We start from the raw sequence: 12,790 nt of genomic DNA on the forward strand, positions 1-12,790 counted from the left end.
AAACAATATTGGGTTGTGGTTGGAGGGTTGTGTCTAGGGAGCGAATTCTGGTGTGGGTGGAGATTGGTTGATTTGGGTTCTTCCAACTGGCGAAAACGTTGACTATTTAATTTGTCGGTTTTTATTTGGGGCGACATGTTACGGAGTTACTCCTCAAACTCTGTGTGGCGCCCGAAGGCCAGCCAATTGGTCCGCTCATGATTAGGGTCTGTTGCTTTCGTCCTGCCTTGGACTCATCAGGCGAGCAACAACATCTCGCTACCAGCGACACGTTCTTTGTGCAAGCATGACTAGGCATGTACGCCTCCTTTCCCGCTGAGGCCGTGCCCGATGAAGTCCGGGACGAGCTAACTAATCCAAGCATTTCAACACAAATCAAAATCTCGATATTCAAATATTTGGTCCGTGACAAATAACACAAGCTAAGGTTGAAAAAGTTTTGATTAAAACATAAATTGGATGTAGCTCGAACAAACGACCCGCTTCTTTAACCATATAAAGCCAAGGTTGAAAAAGTTTTGATTAAAACATAAATTGGATGTAGCTCGAACAAACGACCCGCTTCTTTAACCATATAAAGCCAATAACTCTTTATGTCTGTCGTGTGTAACTCAAGCCCCTACGAATCAACAATAACCCACATCACCCATGCCCCTCAAGGGACTAGGCAATCATTTGTTAAACAAGCTTTATTTTAGACTGTTAAGTTTTAACACTCATTTTATCATTTTAACTTGATGATTCAAGCTTCTCTCCATTAATGGCGTTCAGTTCATCACCATTCGAAACCCTAACCCCATCTCAATTCACCACTTTCACAATCCCAAACACCGTAAACCACCGCTGCCACCTCCACACTCCACTCCTCCGTATCGCCGTCCTCGACTCTCCATCCGTCGCCGCCTCCGCCCCAACAATCGCCGCCATCATCATCCCGGAGCACCGTGAAACCGACTGGACATTCTCCACCGAACCCGGCCATCTTCAGCTCTTATTCAACAACCCCAACGTCTCACGCCTAATTCTCATTGGTAATAATATAAACCCCAATTCAAAACCATTAGATTACGTCCGTACTGTTGTTGATCCTGATGTTGATTCAGTTAATAATGAGAAAATAGAATTGGAATTGAATGGGTTAGTGATCGCGTTGCATCCGAGGTTAAGTTTTGTGAACGGTGTACCGAAACCCCTGTTTTTGGCGTATGAAGACGACGTGTCGGTTCGGGTGATTGTCGATAGGTTTAATGGACCCTTTGTTGGTGAATTTGTGGTTGAAGATGTTGAGTTAGAAAGTAAAGAGTTTAGGCGTAGGTTACGGTTCAAACGAATGCCTAATTTGATTCAATCACAGGTTGTGATTAACCCGAGTGATACGGAATTGGGTTTAACAAGTTTAAGGAGTATGAAGAATGTGAAGTTTCGGGTTGATATAGCGACGTTGGTTCAACCGTATTTGACTCCGATGGTATCGGGTATATCGTTAATTGTTGCGCCTGTTAATGATCGGATTCGGTTAGGGTTGACTCCACGGGCGTTATGTTTAGGAGTTGGTGGTGGTGCTTTGTTGAGTTTTTTAAATAGTAAGCTCGGTTTTGAGGTTATTGGGGTCGAGGCGGATGAGGTTGTTTTGAGTGTTGCGAGACGGTATTTCGGGTTGAATGATGGGAAGTCTGTTGAAGTTGTTGTTGGAGATTCTATGAAATCGGTTGAGGGTTTGAATGGTAAGTTTGATGTGGTTATGGTTGATTTGGATTCAAGTGAGGCTAGAAGCGGGATTAGTGCTCCACCGCTTGAGTTTGTTAAGAAGTCTGTTTTTCGGGCTATGCGATCACTTGTTTATGATCATGGTGTCGTCGTGATTAATGTGATTCCTCCTAATGAGTTGTTTTATGAAACGTTGGTGCAAAAGCTTCAAGATGTTTTTCATAAGGTCTATGCGGTGGATGTTAAGAACGATGGGAATATTGTTCTTATGGCCATGGTATCACCGGTTGTGGTTGTCTCTGATGACCGTGAATGTGCTTTCTTGACGAGGTTGAGGTCTGTGGTTTCGGGATCTTATATGGACTGTATAGTGGAATTGTGAATCTTTGTAGGAATATCTTCATTCATTCAAAACGGGTTTATTCGATTTGTTAGGGTCTAAACTTTGGTTTTTGGTAGAGTATAGTTCTTGCAGATTTGATGGGAATCATACATTGTAACTAAGAACAAGATTCCCATATTATATGATATAATTCTTTCATTGCCTTCAGTTCATTTTCAGAATATCTACATGTTTATGTGGTATCAGTTTGTCAAATATCTTCCTCTTGACAGTTTTGTTACTTGAATTTTATGGAAGAATCCAAATTCTATAATGCTGTCAACTTTCTTTTTGGTTGCTATTGAAGCTCCCTTTAAGTTGAAAAGGAGTTGGGTTTGTGTCATTGTGTGTCATACTAAATAAAAAAGGTCGTGTTAACTTGTTTAGCTAAACATGTCGACTCGTCAACTGATTAAAATTAGAATACAAGTATATTTTATAACGTCAAACTGCTAAACTTTTTAACTTGCTTAATACCCTGCGAGCCTGTCAAGATGTTTGACCCGTTTAGAGAAGTGAGTTACAATATTTAATTAAGTTTAAGTTATGGTTGATGCGTTGGCACAAATAAATGTATTGATCGTGTTTGGATTTATCGATTTAACCCGCTAATTTGAATATGCTCTTTGTGTTCATTCTTAATCTTGAATCATTTTGCCCTTGCAAACTAAAACCAAAAATGCAAAGAATGTTTGTTTCTTCCCTTTTAAAACTTGAATCACCACCACTACTGGCCGCCACCACACCACCAAAGAATGTTTGTTTCTTCCCTTTTAAATCTTGAATCACCACCACCACCACCACCACCACCACCCATCACCAATACCTTTGGCCTCCACCGCCACAACCACCTGTTGCACTATTAAACCGCCGATCACCACCACCACCATTGGCACACACCACCACCGCTATTGGTTATCACCACCATCAAACACAATTGACATCAATCACCACCACTACGTTTGTATTCTATTCATTTGTTTTTTTCTCGCTACCAAGCAACACAAATAAAAATCAATGAATTCTAACCGGGTAACCAAACTAGTCAATGGAATGATAATAATCAATTTAAATTGTTGTCCATCCCTCCTTTCATTCCATTACCCCATAGGCACATAGCCAACATGTCGTATGTGTTTTACTTTAAGGAGAGATACGAGGGGGTCAACATGACTAGTGACGTTAAGCGGGAACACCGCACCTAATTGTGTTCTCGTGGTGAATCTTCTTCTTATGTTAATCATCCTCTACAACATCACCCTCTCTCCCACTATGAAATGTACTTTTTTAGTAGGTTCAGACCATTGTACAACGACCATAATATATATCTTTTAAAATTCACATATATTGCATATTTATTTCCACACAACATATCCCTCTACTCTCTTGTTAATTATATTTAAAAAAACATATTCAAACTATCCCAACCTTGAATACTTTAGCACGAATTACAACCGAGGAAGCATCTTTAAGCATGTTTAGAGGATAGTGATACCAGTAACTCGCAAATTTTCTGGAGGCACATTGCGTATTCTTTTCACCTCATAATGCAACATGAAGGATATCGTACACTCCATCAACTTAACTAGAAATTGAAAGTTTTGAAACAGAAGTTGTTGAAGTTTCATGCCATTTACAACATCTACGATTAAGGAGAAGTGGTACGGATAAAGTCCGATCTTTTGAATATGACTAATGCTCATTGTGGTTTGTAAAATAACGACACCATCATTTTCCCATATGGTGGCTTTGGATGTTGTAAGCATTATCCGAGGTTTACAAATAACTTCTTCTTTGTTGAATGATGGTAAAATGTTGGTTAAAAGACGAGGTGAATCATAGAGAAAGGTGGTGATAGGACATTAAAGTGATACAAAACTATAGATGATGAACGATGTGTATATGGCCTAAAGGTGATAGACCGAGGTGAGATTAGGGCTTAGCATTTTGACGGCATTCGTTCATGTTGAATAAATAGTTAAATTTTAAATAAACTGCAACTGAAAGTATATGGTTTTTTTAGCTATCTAATAATACTTCTTAAAAAAATATAATCACATCAAGACAGAAGACAAACATCAATAAGTTGCGCCGCAAGCCACTTTTGAATTACAAAACTCAATCTTTTGAATACAACATTGATAGATTTTGGAGTCACAATATTATGCATGACCCTTTGGACTCGACTAAGTAGTTCCATAACTTCAGATGCGAAGAAACCAAAAACGCCAAAAGCAAAAAGTATAAATACACGTTGCTTGTCAAGATAAAAACATTCTCATATTTAGCCATTTTGCATGAAGTAGCTTTTAGAACCTGACCGTAAAACAATACTCCCCAAGGCAACCAACAGGCCAGATCCACACACACATGTTTTCCTCTCACTTCATCCAAAGACAAAAATGTCGTCAGGCGAAGAGTTGAACATCCATCCAATGGGTCAGCCTAAAAATTCACAGACGCTTCTTTCTTAATAGTATTCCTAACACGCAAAAATATCTCTCATCCCTAACGCCCTATTTTTAGGAGGATAATTTATTAGGAAAAAAATCAATTTAATCCCTCATAACTCCTTCTACTCCTTTCCTTTCTATCAAAAAAAAAAACTCAAGAACACCCATTTTTTAACTATCCTTAGTTTTCCTTTTCTTTCCCTCTTTTAAAAGTACTCAAAAATAGGGCGTTAGGGATGTAGACATTTTTGGTCGACCCATTACCACAACTATCTTTGATGCACAAGTTAAGGGATTGTATAGGACCAACTTAAAACGTGAGTACTTACAACGAATAAGAGCCAAAAGCACAATGCCGTTTAATGTTCCAACAATGGAAACTTTTGTGTTTTCTTCCTCGTGTTCTAAAGGAGAATGAGGTAATTCAACTGTACGATGAGCCTCGTTGTCATCTATAGCCACGAGAGGCCGGGTAAATTGTAAAAGGATCATTCGACGTGATCTCGGCTTCATAAAATAACATAGTTATCCTTTCCTTTCCTTTAATTTCCTTCCAACTCAATTAAAAAAAATTTTCTTTCCTTCCCTTCCATCTATTTTCCTTTCTTTCCTTAGTTAAAAAAACTCAAGAACAAGACGTAAATAATTAATAGTTTAGGGTATAATCTTGTAAACCATGCATAGTTGAGGGTTTATGGAAGACTATTTAACAGTTACCCAATACAATATAATAGGTTACAGCCTCCACGTCTACTTTCCCTCTTCGCTTCTTTCTCGCCGCCGTTAACTAATACAGAGGTATTAGTAATTTATTCGTAATCAATCGATTTTTAACCTAGTTTCTGCATATATCCGTGTTCAATTTCAGACCTAATTATTTACAGATGGGAATAAAGGCTAAAAAATCGATGATGAAGAAAGTTAAAAAAGGTTCTACCGAACTCGCCGTTGTTCGTAAAGACCAATCTGCTGATTTCTTGGTCAGTTTCTATTTACTGTGTTTAATTACTCAGCTTTCTAAGTTTTATTTACATGTGTTATTATTATTCTCTAAATACATATAGACAGATTGGCTTGATTGATATACTTTAGCACCTATTAGGGTTAGGTTGAACACCTAACAGCTAGTTTATTAATGAATGAAATCGGCTTTGTTAGCTAGAGCGGACCATGTGTTTAGGGGTGCAAATAAGCTGAGCTGCTCACGAGCTGCGTGAGCTCGGATAGATAAAAAGCTCGAATCGAGTTTAGCTTTTTTGAGCATGACAAATAAAGCTCATTTAGTTATTGAGCCCGAGCTCGAGCCTTGTACAGGAAGCTCGTTTAGGCTCGTCGTGCTTTGTTTATTTTTAACTTTTAACTTCTACCTTATTTGTGATTCTATGTTTTAGATTTACACTCCACAGCCAAGTTCGAGCCGAGCGTTGGCTTGTTTTGGGTACTACATGAGTTTAAGCTGACCTTAGGCTCGTTTATGGTCTTCTTAAAATGTATAAAAATTAAAAACTTATATAAATTAGTTAAGAAAAGTAAACGAGCCGGGCTTGAGCTCTCGTAAGCCAAAACGAGCCGACTTGTTTACACCTTTTTTTTAGTATTGGTAGTTTGGAGGCATGGGACACATATATGTATTCTGGTACAGGATGACCAAGCTAAATTTACGTTTAAAACCGAATATAATGTTAGGCAATGAAACTTGAGTAGTGGTGTTTTTACGTGTTGAATGATATGGTAAATGGACACATTTAGGAGAACTTTGTTCTTGAATCTTGATGTAATTGTTTAGGCTATTTTATAGCAACTACATAAGGAAAAGTTAATTTGTTTTTCTGTACGTACTAAAGCTAATATATTGATTATTCTCCTGTCTGTTTCAGTTTTTTCTGTAACTAATTTACAACTTAAGGGATATTTTTTTAATTTTAAAGGTTTTTTTTGGTATTCTAGTTTTTTCTTCTGCTTCTAGCTGTTTTGTATATGGAGTAAAAGAAGTACTATGTAATATGAATGCATAAAATTCTTTCTGCTGTTCATTTAAGGAGTGCTTCAAATTCTTGTTGCTATCATTCTTCAGAAGGCAGATGCTTTATTTGCATGACATGTTGATTAGATGCTGATTACAGAAAATTACGACATATATATATATGATAAATTAACTATGGTTTATTAGTGATACATATTTTGTTAGGTATTTTAATACATCCATTCTAATTCTCAGTATGTGTTACATAGTTTATTCAACTTATTCGGTGTTATTTACTGTTTTTTTTACTTCAGTTTTCAACTAGTATCTTGTTTGTCGATTTGACTTTTTATATCAGTATTTTGTTTTATTAATTCTGTGTTGGTTTATGTGTATGAAACAGCCATTAGAGGGCGGTCCAGCTCGAAAACTCCCAATTACAGAAAATTCAGAAAATAAATCCACTGTGTTGTATATTGGAAGAATTCCTCATGGGTTTTATGAGAACGAAATGGAAGGTATTTTTTTTATTTGTTGACCATTTTTGACTTTTGTGCTTATACATACCAATATTCTAGGATTTCTAGCTATTGTAAATTTTGCAACTTCTATCAAGGTAGAACTCTAAATGCATTAAGTTAATTTTTTAATCCCATCGTTGATGCAGCTTTCTTTAAGCAATTTGGAGAGATCAGGAGGATCAGGATTGCAAGGAACAAGAAGGTTTGATCTTTAGCTCAATTTCATAGTAAAAGTGTGATTATGAAGTTGTTTAAATTTCATGTTTTAAAAAAGCTAATTTGAGAATCGTCTGTTAATAATGTATGCTTTTTTATTTAATGTACTCCTTTTGTTTATGTTTCTCAGGCAGGAAAATCAAAGCATTTTGGGTTCATTCAGTTTGCGTCTCCAGAGGTGAAACACAGTTCTTTTAGTCCTTTTTAGTTAAGATTTTAATTCATTACCAGGAGACATTAATTTGATAATTGTAAATATGTGCAGGTGGCAAAGATTGTTGCTGAAACAATGCATAACTATCTCTTATTTGAGCATTTGTTGCAAGTACAGATCATTCCTCCAGAGCGTGTTCATCCCAAATTGTAAGTGTTTGAATGTTATGACTTAATATAACTTTTTTTTAAAGTTCTTGTTTACATATATATAACTAGAACTTGATTATTTGATATGAGATACAATGCCGTGTAAAGTCTATATTTTCAAAGCTTACAATATTCCAAATCTTATAATATTGCATTGATTATTAATGTTAATAAATATTTAGAAAAGATCAACATGTTTGACCCATACTTAAGTTTTTTAATTTTCATCCTGTTTTGACATGTTAACCAACTACTTTAGGATAAAAGGTTTGTTCTTTCTGTTTGCTTGTTGCTGTGCTTAGGAATTTATTATGTTGATTGTAGGTGGAAAGGTATGAACCGTTACTATAAACCCGTGGACCGGGTTCATATAGAACGTAAACGCCATAACAAGGTATGCTATAAATACGTTTTACATGCCCTCAAATTTATTCCGTAAATCGTCAAAACTTGGTTAGCTAACAGCTTTAATATGATATGATTATTCAGGAAAGGACATTTGAAGAGCACAAGAAGCTGGTGGATGGAATCTTGAAAAGAGACGAGAAAAGGCGGAGGAAGATTGAAGCTGCTGGCATTGACTACAAGTGCCCAGAAATTGTAAGGATCCTACATCTGTATTTAGATTTGTAGACAATTATTAACCATTTACATATGAATGGGTCGATTTGATACTTGCTTTTGCTTAATCTGCAGGTGGGGAGTGATATTCCTGCACCGAAGAAGATCAAGTTTGACGACTAAGGTTATCGGGACTTGAATTTTTATATATTTTAAGATGTAGCATGTAGTAACTGTGACTGATGAAAGAAATTTTGGTTGTTAAATCTGATATTGCAAATTCTTTAATGTTGCTCCAAGTATGGTTCACATTTTGGTTTTGAACAATTTCCTATAGTTTTTTTTAATATCACTTTCTGTAACCTTTTCAAAGCAATGTTGTTTACCTATTTTGGCATTAGTCATCACCACCACTTACAAGGTAATGGTTGAATTGGGTTTTAAGATTTTTTTTTGAAATCTTAGTTGCTCTATGTTTGAAACAATTTTATAATTTAACATTTTATCAATATTTATAATACATCTATACTATATATAATGTATGAAAGAATGGCAAATTAAGACACCTTAATTTTAAGGGATTTACAAATTTTAATGCATAATATATACCTTATATAGCATGTAAGAGAAGAGACAAACTTGTCCATTAAAAAATATGTCTTGAAATAATTACAACATAGCCCCTCAACTTTAAACAAATTTTGTAAATTTAAGAAATAGTAGTACTTTGGACCTTTATCTTTACCTATATATTCAATTTAATTTTAATTGTAAATAACTTCCCACCAACTATTTTCCAACGGCAATAACTTTTACATACGTTAATATTTTTTATAAAAAATTGCACCATAAAAATGAACATTTTATTGTCTTTAATTTGAGTATGATATTGCTATATTTTTTTTTTTAATTTTTTTTAACATATTACATATAGGTGTTCACAATTCGGTTTTAACGGTTTCTAAGTTATATCGTGAGCCAAACTGTTGGTTCGATTTTTTGTTATTGAGAACAGAAATTGAACCGTAAAAACTTTAAACTTCGTTACTAATGGTTTAGTTTCGCGCATTGAGCTTCAATAATAAGTTTACCGTCCAGTCCGGTTTTATATGGTCAATTTTTTGTATAAACCATAAACCAAACCGGTTGCTATGGTTTCAAACGAACCTTGAACATTCACAATTATTACATGATTACTATAATTTTGGTTCCCGCCGCATCGCGCGGGCACCTGTCTAGTACAATAATAAATGCAAGATATGTGTTTTTTTATTAAAAGTTTGTTGTTATTCGGGAAAAGGTATAAGTATACATATAAGAACTAAAGTATTTTACCGTGTTTAAAACTGATGCTGACTAGTTATGAAGTACAAAAACATTGATGATTACTTTTCATCAAAAAATGGTAGACCTTTACTTCTTTTGACACTTTGCCTCTTCTTATATAAAATGGTAGACCTTTACTTCTTTTGACACTTTGCCTCTTCTTATATCGACAAGCTGGGTCAGTTATGATAATAACGCACCATTGAGTATTTATTTCGGTACTTTAATTCAAGATCAGAAATGACTATTAAATTCATTTATGCTAATAAAAAATGTTCCACATATGGTTATTAAAGGGAGGCGTCAGTTTAGTCTTTCAGAGGGGGCATATGCACTGCATCAACACCCCTCCATGTATGGGTGTTCAAACTTCAAAATAACACAAAATCGAAAAAAAACCATAAACTGAACCGTATCCGAATTGTGAATTCGGATTTCAGATATGATATTAACTGAATCTGAATTCCCAATTCGGTTTTCAGATCTCGGAAATTTTGAATTTGGGTTATTCGGTTTATTCGGAAAAACCGAATTAACCGATCTAAGTAATGTGGTTTTTTTTATTATGTAAGTTTTATATTTACAAGTTCAAGTATAATCCTCTATTTAGTTGTTCTTATTTATATTTTGTTCTTGTTTGAACTTTACATTTTGTATTTTAAGACTATCGTTGTGTGGAAGACTTATGCATGTTGCATTGTGTTTGATAATTGTTTTTTGTTAATTAGCCGTTGCACATGATATAATATACAGATTCGGGTTTTTCGGTTGAATTTGGGTTTTTCAGAATTTAACCGAAACATGCCCAAATTGAATTCGGTTCTGTTAGCAAATTTTGAATTCGGATTGGTTCGATTTTCGGATCTAGGAAAAAAATTCAAATCCAAACACCCAATCCAAACAACCTGAATAACCGATATCCAACCCTATGAACACCCCTAGTCCCCTACCTCCACGTAATCAAATTGGACGTGGAACACCATTATGCCATCAACTTTTTAAAGACGCGGGGCATTGAGCGTAGATCAAACCACATCATGAGGCAAGTGTATGTTTTTTTAATGCCAATCACTACCACATTTTTATATTTTTATTTTTATTTAGTTTTCACATAAAACCGCTACTCATTTTAGTGGTTAGAGACTTTTTTCCAAGCAAAACTTACGTGACATGGCCAGACGTTTTTCACTTTGCACATGGCTTCACTATGGATGTTTTCCGGATAGTCAATAGAAATATATTTTGCACTTTGCATATATTTTATCATTGTCAAACTCTACCAATATTTTTGCTATAACTTGGATCGTGTAAGTTTTATTAACTATGGTTGTATTGTATTAATAAAAAAGTATTATTATTGCATTTTCTTAAAATTAAGACCATAGTTCTTCAAGATACTTAGAAAAACAATTCTAATCAGAAAAAAAATGCCTAGAAGTCCGATAATGTCAAAGGAGAGTAATAACAACAAATATTAACAACACACCTACAAAAGTGTACTTTATTGCAGCAATCATGATGGCCATTGTGACAATAAACAGCTGCCACAACACATGTACACCTGCCCATGCTAACGCCCCGGTTAACCCCACCGCGATCACATTATCACGATCTGGATCCAATACCAACTCTCTCCATGTCACATTAAGTCTCGGAAATTCATACCCGCCTTTGTTACCTTGCAACTCGTCTGAAGACAATACCTTGAATCCCCTATGGTTTTTACTCCTTGTTTTAAGTTGTAAATGTGATAAAGTGAGTGTTGGTTGAAACTTGAATAATGGTGTAACTGTTGTTTGTGGTTTTCGAATCGGGTTTGTTAATGGATTTGATGAGATCTGATTAGTGGTAGGATGGGATTTGAGTTCTAACATCATGTTAGAGGGCAATGTAGATTATTGAGTTAATTATTTAATTAGGGTTTGATTAGTGGTGGTATAGTTTTAAATTTTTAATTGTTATCTTTTGGAATGATATTAACAATGTAAGTCCTTTCATTATTTTATTGCATCGTGTCCATACCTAACCACTACGAGCAAATACACTTTAAGTAATAGTAAAAAAAGCGAATTCATTAAATAATAATCTAAGATTAATATATGTTTTACATGGCTTAATTGCAGAGCCGGTTCAAATATTTTGATAGCTTAAAACGAAAAAGAAAAACTTGAGGGCCTTTTACAAAATATATATACACCCACTTATTTTTTTTAAAAAATTATGATTGGTTGTATTTTTTTATATAAAACTACAAAATTTAGAATTCAATTAATAATTTTTAAAATGAGAGTGATATGTTATATATGAGTGTGAAAAAAATGAAAACAAATTGAAAATGATAGCCCCATAATATATTCGAACACTACTAATGGAAAAGAAAAATGAGAAAATGAAGTGCCAACTAAAAGAATCAAACGCTGGTGAGAAAGTCGAAAGAGATTAAACATAAGTGCTTTAATCACTTAAATGGATCATATTACTTAATAAGTCAATTATATACCTTTTATTATAAGGTTTTCACTATATATATATATATATATATATATATATATATATTCTTAAATGAGGATCTTATTTTTTTTTTTGGAGGTATAAAGTTCTAGCTTCATTTTATATAACTATTGGGCCGGTCCTGCTTCCTTGATTATTTACACAAAATAATAACTAAGTTTCATGAAATACTAATCAAGATATATATATATATATATATTTTATTTGTCTCACTTTTTTAGCAAGTTAATTCTCACTAGTGTAAGGTTCTATCAAATTTTGCGTTTTGTACTTGAGAGTTGACAAATCTGTATAAGTTTTACAAGTTTCCAAAATAAAAGACGAAAACATTTTATATCGTATGTCTTATCATAATTTGGTGTTTATGGGATGTAACGACTTAATTAATAGTTAAAAGAAAACCGATTTACTTTAGTATTGTAGTAGGGGCTACAAAAGTTTTGGCATTTCTTTGTGTTCGAAATTAATATATCGAAAGCCGATTAATAAATGCCGAAGATATTTCTCTGATAAAATATCAGAAAAAATAAAATAAAATAAACGTCAAAAGCAATATAAGAAATCCTGTGTGCACAGTGCATTGAAGTAGAGGTTGGGCCACCTTACCTGTCACCGCTTTTCTAGATGGGCTCAATTTATTAGTCCACGTACCATCCATCCTCACCTCAACTCATGTCTCAACTCTCAACCAGTCAGGGGTTTAAATCATACTATTATTATTAGGTTATTAAAGATTTAGATTTTAGGTATTGACTTCTTTAATTTAAATAGTTTCATGATAATATCT

The 12,790-nt window shown here is 34.4% G+C and overlaps 2 protein-coding genes across 2 annotated transcripts; both read left to right on the top strand.

Moving 5' to 3' along the window:
* The first annotated feature begins 760 nt into the window (after nucleotides 1-760).
* On the top strand, nucleotides 761-2,089 carry LOC143632808 (uncharacterized). Its single transcript, XM_077101230.1, has one exon. It carries the CDS (start codon nucleotides 761-763, stop codon nucleotides 2,087-2,089), a length of 1,329 nt encoding a protein of 442 aa, XP_076957345.1.
* Nucleotides 2,090-5,284: 3,195 nt separating this feature from the next.
* LOC143632775 (putative RNA-binding protein C1827.05c) lies at nucleotides 5,285-8,435 on the top strand. Its single transcript, XM_077101203.1, has 9 exons — nucleotides 5,285-5,340; nucleotides 5,427-5,522; nucleotides 6,909-7,023; nucleotides 7,173-7,228; nucleotides 7,373-7,420; nucleotides 7,508-7,605; nucleotides 7,930-7,999; nucleotides 8,095-8,205; nucleotides 8,302-8,435. Exons 2-9 carry the CDS (start codon nucleotides 5,427-5,429, stop codon nucleotides 8,347-8,349), a joined length of 642 nt encoding a protein of 213 aa, XP_076957318.1. The 5' UTR covers nucleotides 5,285-5,340; the 3' UTR covers nucleotides 8,350-8,435.
* The last annotated feature ends 4,355 nt before the right edge of the window (nucleotides 8,436-12,790 follow it).

This window comes from Bidens hawaiensis, unplaced genomic scaffold, assembly GCF_021521415.1.
Source record: "Bidens hawaiensis isolate Kalapana, Puna unplaced genomic scaffold, B.hawaiensis_p1.1 tig00006534_1, whole genome shotgun sequence".
In the NCBI taxonomy this organism is placed as follows: Eukaryota; Viridiplantae; Streptophyta; class Magnoliopsida; order Asterales; family Asteraceae; genus Bidens; species Bidens hawaiensis.